This window comes from Dermochelys coriacea, chromosome 2, assembly GCF_009764565.3.
Source record: "Dermochelys coriacea isolate rDerCor1 chromosome 2, rDerCor1.pri.v4, whole genome shotgun sequence".
NCBI classification, from domain to species: domain Eukaryota; kingdom Metazoa; phylum Chordata; order Testudines; family Dermochelyidae; genus Dermochelys; species Dermochelys coriacea.
This window is the reverse complement of record NC_050069.1, coordinates 116,148,317-116,171,052: the sequence shown is the minus strand read 5'-3', so window position 1 is coordinate 116,171,052 and position 22,736 is coordinate 116,148,317. Positions and strand designations below refer to the sequence as shown.

At 39.9% G+C, this 22,736-nt stretch overlaps 1 protein-coding gene across 3 annotated transcripts in view; it reads left to right on the top strand.

Moving 5' to 3' along the window:
- SYCP2L (synaptonemal complex protein 2 like) overlaps positions 1–22,221 on the top strand; it is a 52,005-nt gene extending 29,784 nt beyond the window's left edge. For 2 of the 3 annotated variants that reach the window (XM_043508337.1, XM_043508335.1), the window contains exons 23-36: positions 226–281; positions 1,581–1,635; positions 6,115–6,271; positions 7,704–7,753; positions 9,107–9,203; positions 10,452–10,546; positions 10,709–10,778; positions 13,347–13,478; positions 14,537–14,658; positions 16,550–16,644; positions 18,575–18,674; positions 18,766–18,824; positions 20,103–20,172; positions 21,795–22,221. In XM_043508337.1, the coding sequence (XP_043364272.1) occupies positions 226–281; positions 1,581–1,635; positions 6,115–6,271; positions 7,704–7,753; positions 9,107–9,203; positions 10,452–10,546; positions 10,709–10,778; positions 13,347–13,478; positions 14,537–14,658; positions 16,550–16,644; positions 18,575–18,674; positions 18,766–18,824; positions 20,103–20,172; positions 21,795–21,857 (1,221 nt within the window). In that variant the 3' untranslated portion in view covers positions 21,858–22,221. The remainder of the gene's footprint in view (positions 1–225; positions 282–1,580; positions 1,636–6,114; positions 6,272–7,703; positions 7,754–9,106; positions 9,204–10,451; positions 10,547–10,708; positions 10,779–13,346; positions 13,479–14,536; positions 14,659–16,549; positions 16,645–18,574; positions 18,675–18,765; positions 18,825–20,102; positions 20,173–21,794) is intronic. The other variant, XM_043508338.1, reaches the window with a different exon arrangement.
- The last annotated feature ends 515 nt before the right edge of the window (positions 22,222–22,736 follow it).

Sequence of the window (22,736 nt, the reverse complement as noted above, 5' to 3'; positions counted from 1 at the left end):
TATTCTGTGATAAAGCAAGGCAAAAGTGAAAAAATGCTGTTGTGAGAAACCTCTATCTCACACTATATTGTTTCACTTAACTAATTCCTTCCACTTAAAAAGCAGTCTTATTCTGGACTATTTTTAGTCAGTTCCCACTTTATCCCTTCCAAGACCTGACATGTATTCATTTAATAGAATATTATATGAGATATTGAAACTTAAAATATGTGGCTTCTATTTTAGGTCACTGAAGCGAAACAAAAAATTCTTGGCCAGAAGATTTCATTACAAAACCAGAGGTACAGCATCATATATCTTTTTTTCATAATAACATCTTGCATTGGTAAAGAACAGTATCTTTTTTTTTTTAAGAAGATGCTGCTTTTATAAGGTTAGAACAAAAAGGAAAATACCAATATATTTTTCTGAAGGTGGTTCCTTACCTATGTGTAATGGTGGTGGACACTTTAGAAATACCTTAGTTGTTGGTATTGTATCTGGTACAGAAAGACTGAGAGAAGAGAATAACCATCCAAATCCTGTTAGGTTTTTTCACAAAAGAGATCCTGTTGTATTCAGTGCCTGAGATTTTCTAACTTGGGTGCCTAACAGTAGGCACCCAACTAAATGGCCTGATTTTTTTCCCCCGCCTCCCCAGCAGTGCTAGTTACACCACTCTCAGCATCCCTGTGAAGTTAACGAGAGCTGTGGAGGGCTCAGCATTTCTGAAAAAATCAGGCCACTTAGGCACATAGCTTTAGATGCCCCTTTAAATCTTGGCCAATAACTACCTATGTTAATATGGAAAGTAGCATCTGGCCTTCATTTTTTGCCTCTAAATGATGGCTGCTGTTATGAATACCTTTTTCAGAGGGGTGGGGGGAGTTGTGCATCTGAGGAATTGATGTTCTCTGCTCTTCTTCTTTTTAAAAAAAGAGGAGGAAGGCTTGTGGCACCTTAGAGACTAACAAATTTGTTTGAGTGTAAGCTTTCTTGAGCTACAGCTCACTTCATCGAATGCATCACTAACCAGACATCTGTCTTCTGATGGGAAAGAGGCTGGATACTTTGAAGTCTGGTGCCTACAAAAGGATCAGCCAGGAGAGTGCTATAAATGATTTTCCATAGTCATCTTTTTCTAAGCTCAAACATATCACCTTTATCTTCCTTTGCCCTTCAGACCCCTGGCTAATGCAAGCTGTTCCAGCAGTGTTGCTAACTCTCACATCTTTATCCTGAGGCTCACAGTAGTTGGTATCTTTCTTAAAGCAACAGCTCCCGGAATCAAGAAATTGGCCTGAGAATCTTGACTTCCATTTTAAAAAAAATATTAAAAACTTCTGGTCCTGAGTGTTACAGGGAAAAAGTTGAACTTGTGAAATGAATGCATCCTAAAGACTCAGAAACCAGAAGGCAAATAAACTCCACAATGAGGTATTTAAAAAAAAATCTTATTTCTGTTTGACTCGTGATTTTTGAATATATAGGGTTGGCAGTGCTCCTGCTTGCAGAATGGTCATATCTTTCCCAATCCATCATGATCTGTTGTGAGCTTCATTGACTAGTTCTAACATGCATAATTGTGGATTATTCAACAGAAGTCACGAAAATGGAAACATGAAACGGGAATCAACCAAACTAGAGAGAAGGCCGGTAGGTAATATATATGAATTATGGTAGATTGCGTAGAGCATATGTGTAAATATTAAGTGGCCTATTTCTGCATGTAAATAAACTGAAAGCATGGCCTGTTTAAATTCACTTGGGGAAATGGAGAGGTTAAAATTGGTGATGGTGAACCTTCCCCAGATTTATGCATGATAACTTTCTCCCAGCTAACCAAACTTCCATACCTTTGGAGAACCTATTGTGGGGGCTAGCACCTATAGTGCACTCTTTGTGGGGTCATGACCACCACTTAACTGAAAATTTACATGCACTTTCTTGTTCCCAATACTCTGGATCTGAGGTCAGACAGCTGATGCCCAGACAGCCTGGCTTGAGTAGTCAGGAGGGAGTTAAACTAATAATAAAATGGGAGTGTAAAAAGAAGGAAGATAGGACTACTCAGCAAAAAATCAAGATGTTGAGAACAAAATTAATCAAGGAACTAAACAACATGAAGGAAAAAAAATCATTCATTTGCCTATACACGAATGGTAGGAGCCTGGGTAACAAACAAGAGGAACTGTAAAAAGAAAAGGAGTACTTGTGGCACCTTAGAGACTAACAAATTTATTAGAGCATAAGCTTTCGTGAGCTACAGCTCACTTCATCGGATTTGCTCATTTTATGAGAGAATATTTGATCTAGTTAGTATACTGAAACCTGGTGGGATGGTTCACATTATAGTCATGGATGATTGGCATATTAAAATCAATTTAGGAAGGATCACATGGGCAAAAGGGAAGAGGAGTGCCATTCCCGTCAAAAATGGCATTACCAGTTTCTGGGTCACTGATAACTTAGAAGAAAATGATTTTAAATGCTTATGGATTAAGATGCTAATAGATAAAGTGCAAGATGGGGTATTAGTTGTGTGATTTGGTGGTCTGTAGCAGACACCAAGGGAACTGGCTCCTTACACCCCTCTCTATAAGGTGTAGGAGAAAGAAGCTGCATGATCCATGGGGGATATCAGTTTGAGTGACACATGCTGGAGGTCTCATGCTGCCAGGACTAAAGCATCCTTGGAATTTCTGAACATTATAGATGACCATTTCCTAATCTTACAAAGTATTCCAATATTAGACCTTATCTTAACAGACAAAAGGATGACAGAACTAAAAATTAGATTATGTACAAATGACATTAACTAAATCACATTTATAATGTGCAAACAGAATGAAGTCCCATATTGTCCAGTAATATGTGTATATACTTGGTGCTTTAAAAAGACTAATTTCACAAAGCTGAGAACAATTATGAAAACAACTTGAAGGAAGAATTTAATCTGAAAAAATGTGAGTGATGATTGGGAATTGTGTAAGAACATTTTACTGGTCCAAAAAGTCGTAATCAAGAGAGAAGCCCGTATTGGTTTAAAAACTAAACTGGTTTTGAGAGGAAGAGAAGGCAGCTAGTGGAGATGGTTGCAGAATGTGGTTTGAGGGGCAGTTGATAGTAAGGAGTCTAAATAAGAATCTATAAATTTGTAGAAAAATGATAAGGGAAGCAAAGGGACACAAGGAGAAATCTATAGCCAGCAGAGTTAAGGACACTTAAAAGGACTTTTAAAAAAATTATATTAGGAACAAAAAAAATCTGAGCAATGGTATTGGTCTGTTACTAGAAGGAAATGGTAGAATTATTAATAATAATGCAGTAAAGGCAAAAGTGTTCAATAAATATTTGGGGAAAAACAGATGATTTAGTCATATGGTAACAACAAATTATCTATTCCACTAATATCTCAGGAATAGCATCTATGAAAGTTAGACATTTTTAAATCGGCATCCAAGAGTTTTTAGAAGAGCTGGCTCAGGAGCTCACGGGACCATTAATGATTATTTTGTCTTGGAACACTGGGGGAGTTCCAGAGAACTGGAAGAAAACTAATGTTTTATGCCAATATTTCAACAGGATAAATGAGGTGACCTGACTAATTATAAGCCTGTCATTCAGACATTGATGCTAGGCAAAATAATGGAGTGCCTGATATGAGACTTGACTTAAAGGAGAGTGATTAATGCCAATCGCCTTAGGTTTATGGAAAATGGAACTTCTCAAACTAACTTGATATCTTCTTTGAGATGACAAATTTAGTGAACAAAAGTAATAATGTTGATATAATAGACTTCTGTAAGGTATTTGACTTGATTTTAATTTAAAAAAAACACTAGTGTATGAAATTAGCATGGAACATATTAAATGGATTAAAATCTGGCTGATAGATGTCAAAATGTAACTGTAAATGGGAACTCATCATTGAGTAGGTGTGTTTCCAGCAGGGTACCACAGGGGATCAGTTTTTGACTCTACTCTATAAATCAATGACCTCAGAGAAAACATAAAATTATTACTGATTTAAAGTTTTCAGATGACCTGAATATTAGGGTAGTGGTAAATAATGAAGAGGACAGGTCACTGATACAGAGTAACTTGGGTCACTTGGTAAGTTGGGTACAAGCAAACAATGTATTTTTAGTATAGCTAAATCTAAATGTATACATTTAGAACAAAGAATGTAGGCCATACTTCGAGGATACTTGGCAAGCATTAACTCTGAAAAATATTTGGGGGTATCATGGTTAGTCGGCTGAACATGAGCACCTATCTATTGCAATGCTGTGGTCAAAAGGCTAGTACAGTCCTTGAATACAAAAATAGGGGGAATCTTGAATAGGAATAGAGAGGTTTTTACCTTTGTATTTGGCATTGGGGCAACTTCTGGTGGAATACTGTGTTCAGTTCTGGTGTCAACAATTCAAGAAGGATGTTGATAAATTAGAGAGGGTTCAGAGAAGAGCCATGAGAATGATTAAAAGATTAGAAATCATACCTTTATAGTGATAGACTTAAGGAGCTCATTCGCTTAACAAAGAGAAAGTTAAAGGATGATTAGATTAGTCTGTAAGTACCTACATGGGAAACAAATATTTTAATAATGGGCTCTTCATTCAACCAGAAAAAGTTCTAACATGATCCAATGGCCGGAAGTTGAAATTAGACAAATTCAGACTGAAAATAGGTGTAATTTTTTTAATGGTAAGAGTAGTTTACCAGTGGTACAATTTACCTAGAGTTGTAGTGGATTCTCCATCACTGACCATTTTAAAATCAAGATTGGATGCTGTTCTGAGAGAGCTGCTCTAGGCATTATTTTGGTGCCATTCTATGGCCTGTGTTATACAGGAGCTCAGACTAATAATCACAGTAGTTCTTTCCAGACTTGGAATCCATCGGTCTATGAAAGTAAGTTGCTGCCTGGGCCCTGTGTCTAATGGGGCCTGAGATGGGGGAGCAGGGAACTGGGCTTTATTGATGGGCTGAGGGGCTTGTCTACATGAACAGTTAGACTGTGGCAAACTGTGGTGTAACTCTACCCCACACTAGCCTACTATAGTCTAACTGTCCATGTGCACCCTGCTGACACATGTTAAGTTTGTTAGAACATTTTGAGCTAGTCCTGTTTTCAAAGCACTCTAATGAACTGATAACACCCCTCAGCTAGGTGCAGAGCCATCCTTATCCATACGCAAAATACGCAGCTGCGTAGGGCACCAGGAAGCACCAAATTTCCTGGTGCCCTGTGCAGCTGCATGCTGCTCCAGCCCCTGTTCTGACTCTTCCCCATGTCCCCCACCCCTGCTCCACCCCAGCCCCTCCGCACTCCCCTGAGGACTTCAGAAAGGGTCGGCCGGGCCTGCACTCGCCGGTAAGTAGAGCGACCCAGCCCCAGCCTGCTCCGCTCCCACCGTGCTGCCGGCGAGTGCTGGGGTCAGTTCCCCCCTCCACCAAAGCTTGGGAGCCAGGGGAGCAGAGCAGGCTGGGGTCAGGTCACTTCACTTGCCGCAGGAAGGGGCCAGCCTTCTCCCCTCCCCCACCCCCACAGAGGCCTGGGGCCAGGCCCCACACAGCCCCAAAATAGCTAGGGACGGCCCTGGCTGGGTGCACGCTGACAGGCCATGGTAGGCTAGCATGGGGTAGATTTATACTCCATTTTCCATGGCTAACGGTTTGTATTGACAGTCCTTATGTTGTGTTCTGCTTCTGTTTGTTTTTTCTGATTCAGAGCAGCTGAGGGTATGTCTACACAGCAAAGAAAAACCTACATCCGCTGGTGACTTTATTGCTGTCTTGAAATTATGATTTGGTAGTGGCTACCCCTGCACCCCAAATGTATATGTGATCTTAATACTGATAAGAGGTGCTGGACCGACAGCTTTAGACACTTAGGGTATGTTTACACAGCTACTAGACCCTCACAATGGGCCCATGCCAGCTGACTTGTGCTTGCAGAACTCGGGCTGCGGGACTGTTTCATTGCAGTGTACCCTTCCAGGCTTGGGCTGGAGCTGGAGGTCTGGGCCCCTCCCTCCACACAGGGTGGTGCGGTGGGCCTCTGTTGGTGAAAAGATTTGCACTGCCATTTGTTTTTGGGAGTTAGAACTGACTTATTAGTATATTTAGTCTGATTATAGGAAACATCTTTTCTCCGAAAGTAATCGTGACTCTCCAAGCAATGGTCAGAGTGAAAAGAGCTGGATCCTAGATTCTCAGAAAAAATCGTTACCAAAAACCTTAAATTATACCCGAAGAAGGCCAAGGGTCAGAAGTAAATTAAAAGGTAAGGGCTATGTCATGTGTGGGACAACATAGCTGATGTAACCTATTGTGTAACAAAGGTGTAAACTGAATGGTGAAAACGTCCAAGTCTTGGTTTGGGTTAGGCGGTGTTTGTGAGATTGAGGACTTGGATGAAAACTGACTAGCTGTGGCCCAGTTTGCACAAGACTAAAATCATGCTGGTATTCTAATAGGTTAGAGAAGAGTTGACCAAGATTTTTGCCTGCCTGTCCCTGCCTTGGGGGAGTGCATCAGCTCTTAGCAACACGTTTGTAATTTAGATATAAAATGAGATCCTGGGGTGCTCATGGATGCTCAGGTAGTGGCAATGTTCAGAGTATTGCTTTCTATCTCTGCCCAGCAAGAATGTTATGAGCTTTCCTGGAGGTTGGGGACTCTGCTACAATTTTCCATGCCTCTGTCTCTTTAAGATTGCTGAAATGCCAGCTATATGGGGCTGCATCTTCAAACCAGGCAGAAACCGAACCTGCTGCAGAAAGAGGCTGCCGACTTCTTTACTTTTTCAGACTCATGAGGGCTCATCTTCTGTTCTGGGTACTTCTGCAATAAAACATAAATGGACATTCTAAATGTTGATAGTGTCTTTCACTCACACATCATATACCATATATCTCTACCAAGAAGAAAAGGAGTACTTGTGGCATCTTAGAGGCTAACAAATTTATTTGAGGATAAGCTTTCGTGAGCTACAGCTCACTTCATCGGCTGCATCCGATGAAGTGAGCTGTAGCTCACGAAAGCTTATCCTCAAATAAATTTGTTAGCCTCTAAGGTGCCACAAGTACTCCTTTTCTTTTTGCGAATACAGACTAACACGGCTGCTACTCTGAAATCTCTCCCAAGATTTAAACTCAAGAGGTTCAGAAACCACTGCTGATTATGGAGCACTGGAGCTGTGTCTGAACCTCTTGAGTTTAACCTGTAATCTTCTGAATGGGTTGGAACCTCCTCACCGTTGGCATGGGGAGATGAGATCTGCACAACTAGTCATGAATGAGCCCTTTAGTGTAGTAGTAATAATAATAATAAAAAAAAAATGAAGTGGCAGCAGAATGTCCTCAGGGAAGGTCCCTCAACTTTAAGACCTCTTCCCATTCCTCCCCACGCTTGTTTGCCAGACTTTGAATTTGTTGCCCTTCCAAACAAGCTGCAAGGTCCACCAATTTGCCCAGATATTTGAGGATGAAGTGGTCTTGATATTATTTGCATTTGTGCTAATGGGCAGCTCTGTAAGCAAATGAGTGGATTTTAAATTTTAATATGGAGATGCCATTAAGTTGGGCCTTGTATGTGCTATGAAAATCCAAATAAAACTGAATGAGACTTAAACATGTTGCAGATAAAGTAAATTGACAGGTGAGGAGCAAGTGTACCATGTTGCCAATAATTGGATAAAACCTTTTCTCTTACAGTGTTGCCATTATCGTCTGCAAGTAGTGGCAGTGATTACCACACAAAGAAAGTAAGATGCTATGGTATTTAGATTATGCTGCTACTGATGCTAATGCATTACTTATGTGAAGCATATTAAGGGATGAATACCTAGCATGCAGCTAGGTAAATATCAAGAGTTATACCTGGGTTTTCAAATACAACCTAAATACTTTATTTTTTTTGAAGGAACATATAATTCATAGACTAGTCTGCTAGCATCAAGATATACTGAGCTGCTAGCTGCAGGCGTGTTGCATCTCAGGGCTGGTCTACAGTGTGAGTGACTGTGCAGCAAGCCAGAGTGTGAATCTACAGTACACCAGTTTGCTTCACGGTAACTAGCCATGGGGACATCACGACAGTGCAGTGAAAGTCCTGGAGTGCAGCTTGGTGTGTACTACACACTTCAAAGCAGTATTCACTAAAGGATCTTACCTATATTCTCCTCTACCTTTATTAAGGAATCTGCTAGAGGTTAGGGGTAGGATGTATTTTAGTTGGAGGTTTAAGGCCTAGAGGCATATGAAACATGTAAAATCATAGAATTTCTACCCCAAATGAGTCTCACTTAGATTTTATTTACCTGTCATTCTTGGGAGCAGGGCAGGAATTAACATGCATAATCCAACATCAGGTCTGGAAACCCAGGGGTACTTCAGTTTAGATAAGCATTGAAAAGCTATAGCAGCTTATTTGAATATTTGGAACCTCATGTCAGGCCCTGTGCTCCTCTCTCCTCTCCCTCCTCTGTTTTTGTCTGAGCCTCCTGTCCCACTTCCTTCAGTGGTAGACTGGCTCCCCTCTGGCCATCTTTTGGGCTCATGTTCCTATACTTCCACATGCTCCCTGGATAACTCTCACTTCCAATCAATTTTCCATTTGATTCAGAAATATCGACCATAAACATGGCTACAGGCTGCATGGCATGCCGCCAAACTATACTTCAAACAGTGGACAATAGTGATGCCAAACTTTTCCAGTGTTCCAAATGTTAGTATTGCCATGTCTTGTGAGCATAGGAGATACTGTATGAAGTCAAGGATGTTTGCGAAAACATGATAAATAGTCAGTAACTATCAGAAAGCTTATACCGGGCTTCTTACATTTTCTCTTCTTCTGCTCTCAGTTAAAACACTTTGTAGTGTTTCATATGAAGAATGACTTGAGTTGTAACTGGTGCTTGCTAAAGTGGAAATTTTTGAGTTGCCTCAGATTTAAGAGCACGAGTCCCTTGCAAATCAATGGCGCTTATGTTCCTAAATCCCTTGGGTGTTTCAGGAAATCTCACTTTAGGAGCCTATACATGCTAATGGCCTAGTCACTACTAATGTTTATTTTGCTTCTTGAATAAAATAGGTACTTAAAAATACATATATTTTAGGTTGGTGTTTCAAGACCAACAATGCACAGGGAAGCGCTGAAGAAGGAAATCAAATCCAGTGCAATGAGGCTTGATTTCTCTGCAGTGGAACTCCCTGGTATTTAGTGTTTTTTTTTTTCGTTTTTTTTCCTCCCCATTCCCATGCAGTCTACTAGAAAGAAGCCACGTACATTTTTATATTCCCTTTATCCCCCTGTTCCTCATAAATTCCTGCCCACTTGTGCCTCTCATAGCAGTCGTGAGACTTCATAAGTGTTTTAAGTAAACTATTTTGGATGGGTGGTGGTGGGGGGGCACTAAGCGATATTTTGTTCCCTGGTACACAAGTTCAAGACTGCTCAGCTCATCACTACATTGGGAGGGCTTCTTATGCTTATGCTTTGTGCTAGACTGGTTTGTCATCCATGCTTGACTATCCGATACCAAAAGAGGAAGGGGAAGAAATCAGATTTAGGATTTCTGGCACTTGGAACTGAACAGGATGTCAATATCCATGGCTCAAGTCCACAAAAATTGGAATTTTCTTTTCTGAATAGCACTCTTAAATTTTGTAAAGAGGCTGTTAAACTGATTAATGATTTGTATTGTTTTAAACTTGAAACAAATCTTTGCTGCAGATTTTTCTATTCCACAATAGTGGTCTTTCTTATGACGTAAACATTCCTAACACTCCTCTGTTTACAGCTTACAATGTAATTTCAGTTTAAGTATATTAGTGTATCTGTCATACATTTACATACTGCATTCAGTGCTTCTACTGTATGCAAGTAACTATAGCAGTTGTGTATCCCAGGACACAACTGCATTGTGTATGTAGATATTTGGATCCAGTGTGGTGATGTTGTGTATTATGGTATGCTAATCCTTACATTTTGGGGCTGGAAAAATTAGCTGTCTGTCCAACAGTTTTTACAGCATAATGTCTCCCATGTCTGAAAAAGCTACTGTAATAAAATGCCATCTCATTCCTCTCATGTCCTAGCATCATAAAAAATTATCCTGCTGGTCTGTCCCTGCTTGTAGCTTGCCTGGTAAAACAGAATTTTATATGTAGTGCTCTGAAGCATTTTCATTTTTCTCTGCCTTACTTTGTCCCCTCCAGGAGCATACTTGCAGGAATAGATAGTGATGCATGTATTGCTTCAGATTTGTGCATTGCCACTGCAGCAGTCCTGGGAAGGGAAAGAATGCTGTTCAACTGCAGTTCAAAATACAATAGCACTCTCTCTTACTGACTGTAGAAGAAGGTGGTGGTTGTTACTCACTATTCAATGCACTTGGTCAATATATACAATCCAAAATCAATTGCCTGTATTACTTGTCTAATAATACATCACTTATGCAGTTAAAGCACTTCTTTCAGATGATTTGGAAGCAGACGATCTGACGCTACCATTAAGTGCATCTTCCCATGAGTATTCTGATGCTGGAGAGAAGAAAGTGAGGTTTACATTTTACCCTGTTCTATTCTGTTTATATGTTTAATATGAATAGTTAGACAACAATAAGTTTTTTTTTTTTTTTTTTTTAGAAATGAGGTGGCCCTTTTTCCCCGTCTACAGAGCTAATGCAATGCATCTTTCTCTTTTCCCCTCCCTCTAGAAATATGAGGAGGTATCCAGTAAATTACCAGGAGAAGATAAAGTTTCCAAATTTAAACGAAAAGGCTCAGGTATAATAGACATCATCTAAGTAAACACAGAAGCTTTTCTGCATGAAGTGGGGCACCTAACTGCCCCTAGTCTCTGAAAATCTCCCCCATACGTCAAGTGTCTGAACAGACTTCATTTTCTTGTTGTGCAAATTGTGAGACTGTTGTTTCCGTGCCGTGGCTCTTATACGACTTTACTCCTGTCTAGCACTCTCATATTTATTTTTAGTCACATTATTGGTTAACTGAGGCCATCTTGAGCAGAGGTATGCAGAGCAAAGACCCTAAGAATGGGGTGGGGGTGGGGAAATCTGAACCTTATTACAGATTTGGAACTATGACATAATTAAATCAGCACTTCATTTAAAAATAGTCAGTTATGTTCCCCAGGTATAAGAGCGGAGGGTAAACATTATGCTCAAGGATGTCCTTATATTTAATCCCTTTCCAATAATAACCTTTTTGGTTTTACTGCACAGTATTTCTACTAAAGGCAAGCACAGTGTGGAGGCTTTACAATATTGAAATGTTTTAGCTGCTCTCTTGTTGGGCACCAGCATGTAGAAATTGAATTCTTTTCTCGTTTTGCTTGGTTACCATCTGCTGTCCTTTTGAGAGAGCACAATTAATTTGTAGCAGAGTGTATGTGTAGTTGTATTTATCTTGAGGGTATGCTTTATCTTTGTAATGAGCAATATGATGCTGCTTCTGCAGGAACATCTGAGGATCTTCTTTCCCTAGCACCTTTCTCTACTAACACTTTCTGTGTGGTCTTTGCATAACTGTCTGGCAACTAGAAGAGGACAAAGCCAAGAGAGTGTGGAGGGTTAGCATCTTGTTAGAGAAGCATGAGAGTTCAGGTTCTCTGACCTGAGGCATCAAAATGGAATGCCACTGTGATAGTGGTGCATGATTTGTGTCTTGCCTGGTCACTCAGTTCTTCAAGTCGCTAATGACTTTTATTGCATTTAAGATGTTCTGTAATAACAGCTTATTGACAATGCTGTGAATCTTAGTTGAAGCAAAATCAAACAATTTTTTGCCTAGCTTTAGTGAAAAGAATTCCTCTAATCACTACTTTTTAAAATATTTTTTCCCCCTCTTGTGACCTATTTTGTGTACAGTTTAATGATTGGATATTGCTTGTGTTTTCAACCTGTTTGTGAATATTTAATTCCCGTACTTAAAAAGCATCAATACAAACTACTGTCATCTGCTCTAAGTAAATAAATTACCAGTGACATGTAAGGACATGTCTTCAGTGAGGATGAATTCACATAATCCTCTTCTAATCTGCTGTTCAAGTGGAGCTGCAGCACATCCTTCCTTGTTGGGAAAAAAACCAACTATACACTAGCTAAACAACAATAGAGTTTTGGTGTGTGATGTTCACGCAGACATTCTCGACGCTGATCCAATTACCAGACAAAACACTTGGTTCACTGTAAGGTTGCTACTATGTTATTATGTATATATGTTATGCCAAGGAATTGTTGGTTTAAAAAAACCCAACCCACCAAAAACCCGTTGTGAGTCTGAGACCTCATCTTCCAGGTACAGGCTGTAGGAAGTGAACCTCAGGCTTGTGTGGGTGTGTCTGTGTAAGCTGGGAATCCCTTCACCTGCACCAGGTGTAGATGTAACCTATGAGTACCCATACACCAGATCGGTCTAGCACTTTCCTTAATTACCATAGAGGAGAGAATGGAGTCGACGTGTCTGAATTTATTATCATTTGCAGTTAATGGTGGCTTTAAGTCGGCAGTTGTGGTAGGTCTGGTCTACAGTGTAAATATAATCCTATTACATGGTTGGGTGGCCATCTGGTTATTTATGGAGAACGTGCATTGTGATATTGTGTGTGCCTTTGTTTGGAGATATTCTTGGGGGTGTAATTGAATATTCAATTTACTGCATGAGCTCTGAGAGGGTGCCAGCTGCCCTGTAGAGCTTATGAGCCGCTCAGGGGCCGCAGCTGCTCCTGCTGTGCGCTGCCTTTAGGAATAATCCAGAGAGTTCCTGTTTCTCTTCTGTTCTCCTAGCCCTGATAAACTTCAAAAAGCACATGTTGCACCATGCACACGTCATCAGTTGCACATCATTAAAGCTGATAATGAGGATTGTTTTTATAAATGTACTCCTTAAAATATGGCTTCTGTCTCCTTAGATGAGCCTAAGAGCATTAGACTGGTATGTGAAGTTTGAAGTTTTACTTGTGATCCTTATTTCCCTCTCTCCAGCTGCTCTTGCTGGCATGCTGGAGGAGGTAGAGATGAGGCTATGTGCACTCACTGCCCTTGTCCGCACACTCTTCCAGCTATGTGTGCATGGGAGAAGCTGCAGTTCTGCAGAGGCTGTGCAGGGTCTGATGATGTAGGTAGCCTGTGCAGAGGAATAAGGAGACTCCAAACTGTCCTGCAGAAATGTACAACCAGTGTCTCAGATAAATTTGGATTGTTCACTGAGACTCTTGTAAACCAGCAAGCAATGCTAGCTATTACAAGGTTGGTAGGTCACTGTTCAGTCGTGCTAAATATTCAATGTGGAACTAAGTTATAGATCTCTACTGTACCAGTATTGTTTTTTCAGATCTATCGCTTGGTGGTGTCATAAAAAAGCCTAAACTTTCAAGATGGCAAATGGATCAGTCATTTCCTAGCATTTCTTCTGAGCCAAAAAAACTTTTTGATTCAATAGAGAAGAAAAAGGAGATTCAAACAGGTAACACCAGGCCGGTGTTTAAAACAAGCATTTCAAAACCTTTGTAACTTGGCCTTATTGACTGAAATTGTAGTTTGTGTCCAAACCTAGGGAGAACTATAGTGAACGCCTCTTAAAGTAAGCCATTTTAATGGGATCAGATTATGAACTTGCAAAAGTGTAAATAACTGTTAACTCCATGGAAAGAAATAGAGTTAGAGGTATACATTAGAGGAGATCTGGTTCCGTTATTTGCAAGTTCTGGTGGGGAAGCTGCATGGAATTGACATGTAAATGCCCAGAAATGACAGCAGTTTCAAGTGTACCTGCTCTCAGATTTCAATTTAATGGACAGTCAAGCCCACTGTCTTGCCCCTTCTATAGTTAATAGCAACTTTTGTGGAAAGTACTTGGAAATCACTACCAAATCAGAATGGTAGCGGGGTTACATCAATGCACAGTGACTGTAAAGGACTACACAAGAGGCAAAGCAGTGGTATCGAGGCCTGTGCTACAGAGTAAGTCCTCCAGAAAGTGCAGAGACCACACACTTTATGAAGAGTGACAGTCTTTGGTTTTCCTGGGACACACTTCTCTCTGGGGAACAGAAGCAAAGGAGCCCAGGACAGGGCTGTCGCAGGTTGCAGCCAGAAAGTAGCAGGATGTTTTTGTTGCCTCGTTTCTGTACATAGTTTCCATTCCTAGTAAAGGGTTTATCTGGAAACAAGCCTGCTCATCAATAAGGTATTAAGAAGACCAATATTTTTTGATCTGATGCCCCATATTTACATGTTAATACATTGTATACTTGGTTGGTGCCCAAATATCTGTTTTACAATACAGTCGTTTGTAATGGATTGACAATTCCTTCTCAGACTTCCTCAGTTTTGAGGTTGTTCTGCTCCAGTTTCCAAGAACTTTGGAAGAGTGACCGTGAAACACCGTCTCACCTCTAACATAGGTTGTCACTTGCATCTCGTGTAGGAATGTGCTGGAGTGCAACAGATAACAATTGGGATCAAGTCTGCTCGAGTGCTTGGGAAATGTTTTGCATGGAGTTGCACCTTCCTCTCTTGCAGGTCGGGAATCAGATGAATCAGATGACACCTTTGTCTCCAAGATACTGCATGAGGATGTCAGTGATTCTGGTGTCATTGCTGCCTTTGAAAACTTTACCAACCAACTAACAAAAACATTCTGGGTAACTCTACAATGTGCATGATATTCCTAGTGTGTATTCAGTGTCTGGCATGTGTAGACCGAAACAAAGCAACCAAACTAGCTGGGATGCTTGACCTTACTGTCCCTAAATTAATACATTTGGGGGAAAGGAGTTAGTAGGAGAGTCCTTTATTCAGGAACTCATTCCCACACATCTAGGTATGCCGTAAGGCCCAGCTATTCTTGGAAATGTCCAAGGGGAGGTCATGGATTGGTTGTGAGAGGATGGTTTTAATTGGAATGGAGAGTTCTTTTAAGTGAAACTTTATTGTGTGATGTCAATTTAGTTGTATTTAGATGTTCCAGATAATTTGATGGAAAGAAGGAAAAGAACAACCCTTTTTAATCCTATCCCAACATAATAGTGGCATACCTACTTCTTCTGGTTGCAGGGTTGGGGCCACATATATATTTAGAGTGTATATGTATACATATACAGCGGGGGTGGGGAAGGGGAGAGATAATTATATTGTTTTGGGTGGGTTCTTTAATTTATGGAAATTATTGGCTACTGTACAGACAGAACAGTGACCAGTAATGTCCATAAACTAAGTAAGCATCTTTTCTGTAATGAGTCAGAAAACTATATAGGCTGACTGAGTAGCTAGAGCTTAGGTAGACCTCCAGGTATGTCTACACAGCATTTTGGAGTTTGTGGAAGCAGACCTCCCAGTCTGGGTCAACAGATCTGGGCTAGTGGGCCTTGCACTAGTGTTCTAAAAATAGCTGTGAAGACGATTCTTTGAAGATGTTACTTGGGCTGGGGTGTGGGAAGGAGGGGTGTGGGCTTCACATCCTGAGTCACAACTTCAAAGTGCTATCTATACTGCTACTTTTAGAGCACACCACAAACCCTGCAGGCTCAAGCCTGTTGACCAAGGCTAGAAGACTTGCTCCAAGATGCTGTGTAGATGTACTCCATAAGGACCTAGACTTGTCTATTTGGATTTATATTACATGAAGGCAGTTGATTTACCATGGCAGTGAAAGTCCAAGGGCAAAAGGTAAAATAGTTTGTACCTTGGGGAAGTTTTAACCTAAGCTGGTAAAAATAAGCTTAGGGGGTTTTCATGCAGATCCCCACATCTGTACCCTAGAATTCAGAGTTCCTTCCCCACTTACCTTTTGCCCTTGGCCTTTCGCTGCCATCACCAAACGTCTAACGGGTATAACTGGGAAAGAGCCCATGTGGAAATGTCTTTTCCCCCAAAAATCCTCCCAAATCTTACACCCCCTTTCCTGGGGAAGGTTAGATAAAAAATCCTCACCAATTTGCATAGGTGAACACCAACCCAAACCCTTGGATCTTAAGAACAATGAAAAAAACATTCAGACTCTCTTTTTTTAAAAAGAATTTTAATAGAAGAAAAAGTAAAAAGTACTTGTGGCACCTTAGAGACTAAGAAAGTAAAAAGAATCACCTCTGTAAAATCAGGACGGTAAATACCTTACAGGGTAATCAGATTCAAAACATAGAGAATCCCTCTAGGCAAAACCTTAAGTTACAAAAAGACACAAAAACAGGAATCTACATTCCATTCAGTACAGCTTCTTTTCTCAGCCATTTAAAAAAATCAGAATCTAACGCATATCTAGCTAGATTACTTACTAAGTTCTAAGATTCCATTCCTGTTCTGTCTCCTTTTCTTTTTGTGTAAACACTTTTTTTAAAAATTTGTTTGTTTGTGTCTTATTTCAGGTTAGCTTATGTTGATTAGAAGCAGGTTTAAACTAAACCAAAATAAGTTTGCCATGTAAGGGGTGGCATCCGTTCAGCTAAACCAGTAGAAATGTGTGTATGGACAAGTTTTAGACTAAGTGTTTTGTTTTGTTTTGACATTGTATGTTAAGATGTATATATTGTGCTCTAGTCCAGGTACAAAAGAATGGAGATTTGTGCAAAGAATGCTTTGAAGACATCTGAAAAAAGTGTGTCGGCTTTATTAAATCAAATACATCAATGCAGGTAACTAATTTGCTACTTGCCAAAAACAGCTTAAAATTTGCATGAGTAGTTTTTTCTAGTAACCCTGAAAAATGAATGCCTTTTGTAATAGAACTTGGCAGTAAAGTATTGCGCTTCTTAGCGTTACAAAACAAAATGACAGTAGCTGACTTGTTTAAAAAAAAATCCATTGGGAGGAGAGCTCCTGTGAAGTTCACTTGTTTTTGGTGAATAGGGCTGTTCGCGTATAATGAATCCCTCCTGAACTAGTGGAGCTGTATGTGTATGCAATGTTGTGCATAACCCACTTTCCCTGCAAGGGGGATGAGAATGGAGTCAATGCAAAGGGTACAGGAGCCAAGAGACTGGACAACAGAGGCATTTTGTGTCCCATTGACTAGAAGTCCAGGTTAAAAAGTCTGCTTCCATGCAATTCTTTTAGTTTGTTACCCTCAAATGGCATCACTTGCCTCCCCTTTCAACAGCAAAATAATGAAACAGAAGTCAATTTCTAGAAAGCTCTTCATACTCTTAATGTCATCTCTATAGTCAGTTAAGCTGTTATGCTTAACTGCATAAATATAAATTGTATATGTATGAATATAAATAATGCACAAGCACAGTTTGGGATCAATATTGATATAGCATAATCATGAACATCTCTCACGTCCGTGCTCACGAATGTGCATCAGTGTGTGGGATTTGGCAATGTGAAATAGTTCCAAATTCATGGCAAGTATTACACCTTTAACTTACAAACTACACGGGATACAAGTACTACCCATTGTTTCACTGCTGTATAAAATATATACCTTGTATGGTACCATGCGCCTGTCTTGATGAAAGTAAATGCAGATGTGAAAAATAAAAATCTGTTAATTTCTCTCACTGAAGTTTAGAGTGGATTTACAGCAGAAAACTGCTGCTGTGCCTTTGTACACAGATTTTTCTAGAACTGGTCAGAAATGGAAACAGCCATTTAACAGGAAAAAAATCAAAACTTTTGCTCTCTTTCTAATTATGAAATTTTGTCAGTATTCAGATTTGAAAAATTTCACCCAGCTCCTAGGTTACTTTCTCTCTGTCACTTTCAAATTCAGTAAAATATTTTTAATTGGGGAAAACTTGGTGGATGGCCTTTTGTCCCCATTAACAGACATGCTTGATCAGCAACAGGCTCCATTTTAACAGCGATATCCCTGGATAAACCCATGGAATTAATATACTCTTCAGAGGAGCAGGGCCGATGAAGTTGCTGTCCTGTGGTGCCAAAACCCACTGTAAAATGTGCTTAAAGCATGTGTTTGAATCTTTGGCCCGCTGACTTTAGTGGTGCCCAGGAGCAGCAGGAGTCAGTGCTTTTATAATTGCTCACTATGAGCTGGACAGAGATGTTTGTCCAATGCAGGCCACTGAAAAGCTGCCATCTAGTATAACACCTATGGTACGTACTGTTCATGCACCTATCTAAAAGCCATACCCTAGGAAGGTAAAGCCTTTACTTTATATAACCAATCCCCTGAATCCTCTAATCTCTATGTGCAAATTATTCTTGCTTGCTCACGTGTATATGGCTGTGGTATCTTGGCAATGTATGTCCCTGGGGACAGTTCTGTCTTGAGAAATGTACCTGCTTTTGCCTTATTTCCAAGAGTTTCCTTATGTTTACCTTTGCAATATGTTGCTCTTGCACTCATCTGAAGACATATACTCAGGTTTTTTGGCATAGTATTTCCTGTGCTAGCTATGTTGTAACAAATGGTTTACTTCTGCTAAATAGATATATTAAAAAAAATCAACTGTGTGGAAAGAAAACACTTGCTTTTGTTTGTTTTCCTTACAAATCTGCAGAGCTGTGGTCTACATAATACATAAACCAAATTGCAGCAGTCATCTGCTGTCTAGTGATGCTGCATTTTAAAGATATTGAATTTCTATTTATTGCCTGCAGACTGAATAAATTGGAGAACTTCCACAAGGTTGTTGTCCAAGAACTTGCCAATCTTGAGAAGGATGCTCAAATTTTATCCATCCTTGAGAAGGACACAGTGGTGTGTATGTCTTTATTTGTTTTTTAACCCATACATGGATTGAATGTCCAGTTCCAAAATAACACGTGTACTCTTTGGGAAACTCTTGTAGGACTTTTGGAATAAACAGTCCATCAAACTGAGCTCTTTCTGTAATCATCAAAAGCAAAGGTATTTATCTTCCAGCTGTCTCTTAAATATGTCATTTTAGAGATAGGAAATATCTTTGCTCAGTCTTAGTTAGTTATTTAGTTAAATGGTCAGTTCTGATTCTGGTCATTACTTCTGTGACTTTTTTATTTTAGGTTTCAGAGTAGCAGCCGTGTTAGTCTGTATTCGCAAAAAGAAAAGGAGTACTTGTGGCACCTTAGAGACTAACAAATTTATTAGAGCATAAGCTTTCGTGAGCTACAGCTTGTCACCATGAAAGGTTTTCCTCCTTTCCCCCCCTCTGCTGTTGGTGATGGCTTATCTTAAGTGATCACTCTCCTTACAGTGTGTATGATAAACCCATTGTTTCATGTTCTCTGTGTGTGTGTATATAAATCTCTCCTCTGTTTTTTCCACCAAATGCATCCGATGAAGTGAGCTGTAGCTCACGAAAGCTTATGCTCTAATAAATTTGTTAGTCTCTAAGGTGCCACAAGTACTCCTTTTTTTTTATTTTAGAGAGACAAGGTAGGCGAGGTAATATCTTTTATTGGACCAACTTCTGTTGGTGAGAGAAACAAGCTTTTATTCTGTTTTAATCAGTGCTGCTTGGAAACCTGTAACTAGTAGATATGGACCAGAGCAGCAAAATTTGGATTTAAATAGTCCCATAGTTTTCAGGTGCTTGGATCTGAGGTTTTGGTACAGGACCACCTTTATGTTGCTCACATGTGCTTGAAGTAGGTTAGCAGGTTTCATAAACCCTAACATGGCTGTGGTCTTTGCAGGTTTCCCTGGAGTTTTGGTTTTGCATAAACCCAAAATGCAAATGGAAACCCTTGACTCCCCCAAATTGGTCCTTTATAGCTCCTTACTACCTTAAAATAGCTTGTTAAAATAGCTGATCCTTGCTCCAGTATCTTCTGTTATGGAGCAACTGGTCTCTGACTGGGATCTTTGAGGAAGTGCTAGATGGCTGGTCCCTATCTTCTGTATTTGAGAGCATGCCTGATATGCATTTGCCCCCACATTTCTGAAGTGGTTTTCTTGAGGAGGCTGGAGGCTCTTGCTATTCAGTCTGGGTAACTGGACAAAATAAAAGCATGTTCGCTCTGTTGCTAACAGTGGGAGCCGGGTGCACTTGGTACAGAAGTCCAAGGGTTTTCCTTGTGCTAGCTATTGTGCTGGCTGCTGAGCTGCAGTTAGGGGAACCCCAGGGATTTAGTTATGAAACAGTAAGCATGGGCACACTGAAAGGAGGCCATCCAATGAGATTCTCCACCTTTATTTTTCTTCCAGGATTCAGTCTATGGATTCAGTATTGGAAGAAACTGTGAGGAGTTTTAAAGATACAATACAAAATACAAAGGTAGGTGCTATACACCAGCAGCTTTGTATCTGGATTCTGAGCTGGGGAGCAGTTGATCAGCAAATGAAGTACGAATCTATTTGCTGAGGAATTGTAAATGAGAAACTTTTTCCATTAAGTAGATAAGGCAAGAATATCCCATCTAGGAAGTTTTATCATCTGGTTCAGCCTGCTTGGTGATGGTTGGCTGGGAAACACTGTACATATAAGCACAGTTCATCATTCCGCAACCTATAAATCAGCTCCTTACAAAATCTGTTGAACGTGATGCATGTTGATCATAAAACTTTGGCTTTTTCTGAAACAAACTCTAGATCAACCAACAGCATTGAGATTAGATTTTCCTAGTTCGTGTTTTTTGTCCCTTTTCTTGCCAAAAAGTCACTTCGGTGTTTCTTCTTATGAACAGTGAAATCAGCATTTTGTGAAACCAATTAAAAATAGTACAACCCTGCAGAATTGGTAAAGTGCCACTTTTAATCTTTTGCCCAGTCCTTCTCCTCTTGCATTCACACCATGAAAGGGGCAGGCACAGTCACACCTCCTTCTAGTGCCCCCATCTACCATCACCCATGGGGGACAAGGAGAGATTTTCCTCTGGGGACTATTACTTATGGCTAAGATTCTATGACCTAATAGAGCCAGTAGTCTTCTAAAGTGCCAGAATAATGCTTCTCCTGTGGTCACTTCATTATTTAAAGAGAATAACTCTAGAAGGTTACTTGAATTTTCTCTTACTTCCTCTTTCCTTAATATTTTTTTAAAGCAAAATCCAAAATCCTAATTTTAAAATGTGAAAAATCTCTAAAATAAATACTGATTCCTTTTTACAGTAGGAGATGATATAACACATGCTGAATTATGACTCTACCAAGGGTCTAAACTACATATTTTGCATAAGCCATTGAGCTGGTGCTAGATTCCTAGCAGGAGAATCTTTAACAGCTGAACTAAACATTCAAAATGTTCTAGATGAATTACCAAGGTTTTATCCAGCTCAACCCCTCCCCTGCACTCCCAACACACACACTAGTGCCACTGTACATTTCTTATATGTAATCTGTTTAATGTCTCTGGAATAGCTTTAGAAGCTTGTGACCACTGCCTTAGTATTTCTGTGATGGTGGGATCTTCTGGTTTTTGTGATTTGTGCATAATGCAGTTGGTGTGCATGGTGCTTTAGGAGGTCAAGAAAGCCAGTTCCCCATGCCAAGGAGAGTAAACTATATGCTAGTGATAATTATACTAGCTAAAATGATGTTAATATGGCACTTCAGAGGAAATCTTCTTTCACTCGCATGTCAGATCCTGAAATTCAGGATTCTGTTTCCCATGAAACTGATGGCTTGGCAAGCACTTGCCAGTGGAGGGAGTGCAGCCCTTTGCTCTGTTGTGGGCAGCATTTTGAAAATGAAACGCAGAATGCTGAATCCTGGAGTTGTCACATCACAGAAGATGCTCAGTACCTTGCAGTATTAGGCTCTTAACTGAACAACTGGCAATTAAAAATAAACAGTTTAAAAATTTATTTCTAAATTTCAATTAATTCCAGATACATTTGAAAATCTTTGTTAATATGCTCATATTTTTTTTCTAAAATACTCTTGTTTTTCTTCCTGCAGTATGAACATCCACAGGAGATGGTGGAAGAAAATAGTAAGGTGTTCGTTGTTGCTTCTGATTAACAAAACACTATATTGTATTGTAAAACAGTTTTTGAAGACATCACGCACCTTATGTTGTTTCTATAGAAGAACTCTGAGTCTTGTGGAGAATATGGAGGCTGTATTTTCCTCAATCTCTCCCCTCTCAAAATAATTACAATACTATTTTTGACTTTTTTATTACTCAGGTGTGTCCTTCCATTGTCCATAAGGAGTGGTACCCTTGGGTTCCTTGCAGTGCTACCTTTAGGTCCAACTTAAATTTGAGTTTCAAGGATGAACAGAAATCCAAATAAACATCATGCTTTATATCACAAATTGATGTAAAATGGATTGCATTAAACATTTTGTTAATACCTTTACAAATAAACTCCTTTAGTCATTATAGGCTGTTCATTTAATGATTTAAGCAAAATGTTGCTCATTTGTGACAATTAAATTCCCCTTCATTTCTTTGTGTTATAAAGAGGAGAAAATCATTTTCTCTAAATGGGGAAAATATCAATTTCTCCATCTCTTTAACCCTTTAGTAACTTAAGAAAAGCCTGTTTTTTGTTTTGGTTAGCTGGGATGTATTTCCAGGGCCCAATGGGTGAACTAGGGTGCACCTCTGACTCTGTTCATAGAATATCAGGGTTGGAAGGGACCTCAGGAGGTCATCTAGTCCAACCCCCGGCTCAAAGCAGGACCAATCCCTAACTAAATCATCCCAGCCAGGGCTTTGTCAAGCCTGTTGCTCACTTCCCTCCTGTGTGCACCTGATGTCCAGGGTGTTGCCACAATAGACTTTGAAAACTAAGCTCCAGCACCTCCCACACCATCCCAGCTGGCAGATGTCAAAGTCCACAAGGATGCCTCTCTTGGATCTAGAAGATTCCATGCTCTTCACTGGGCTCCAGG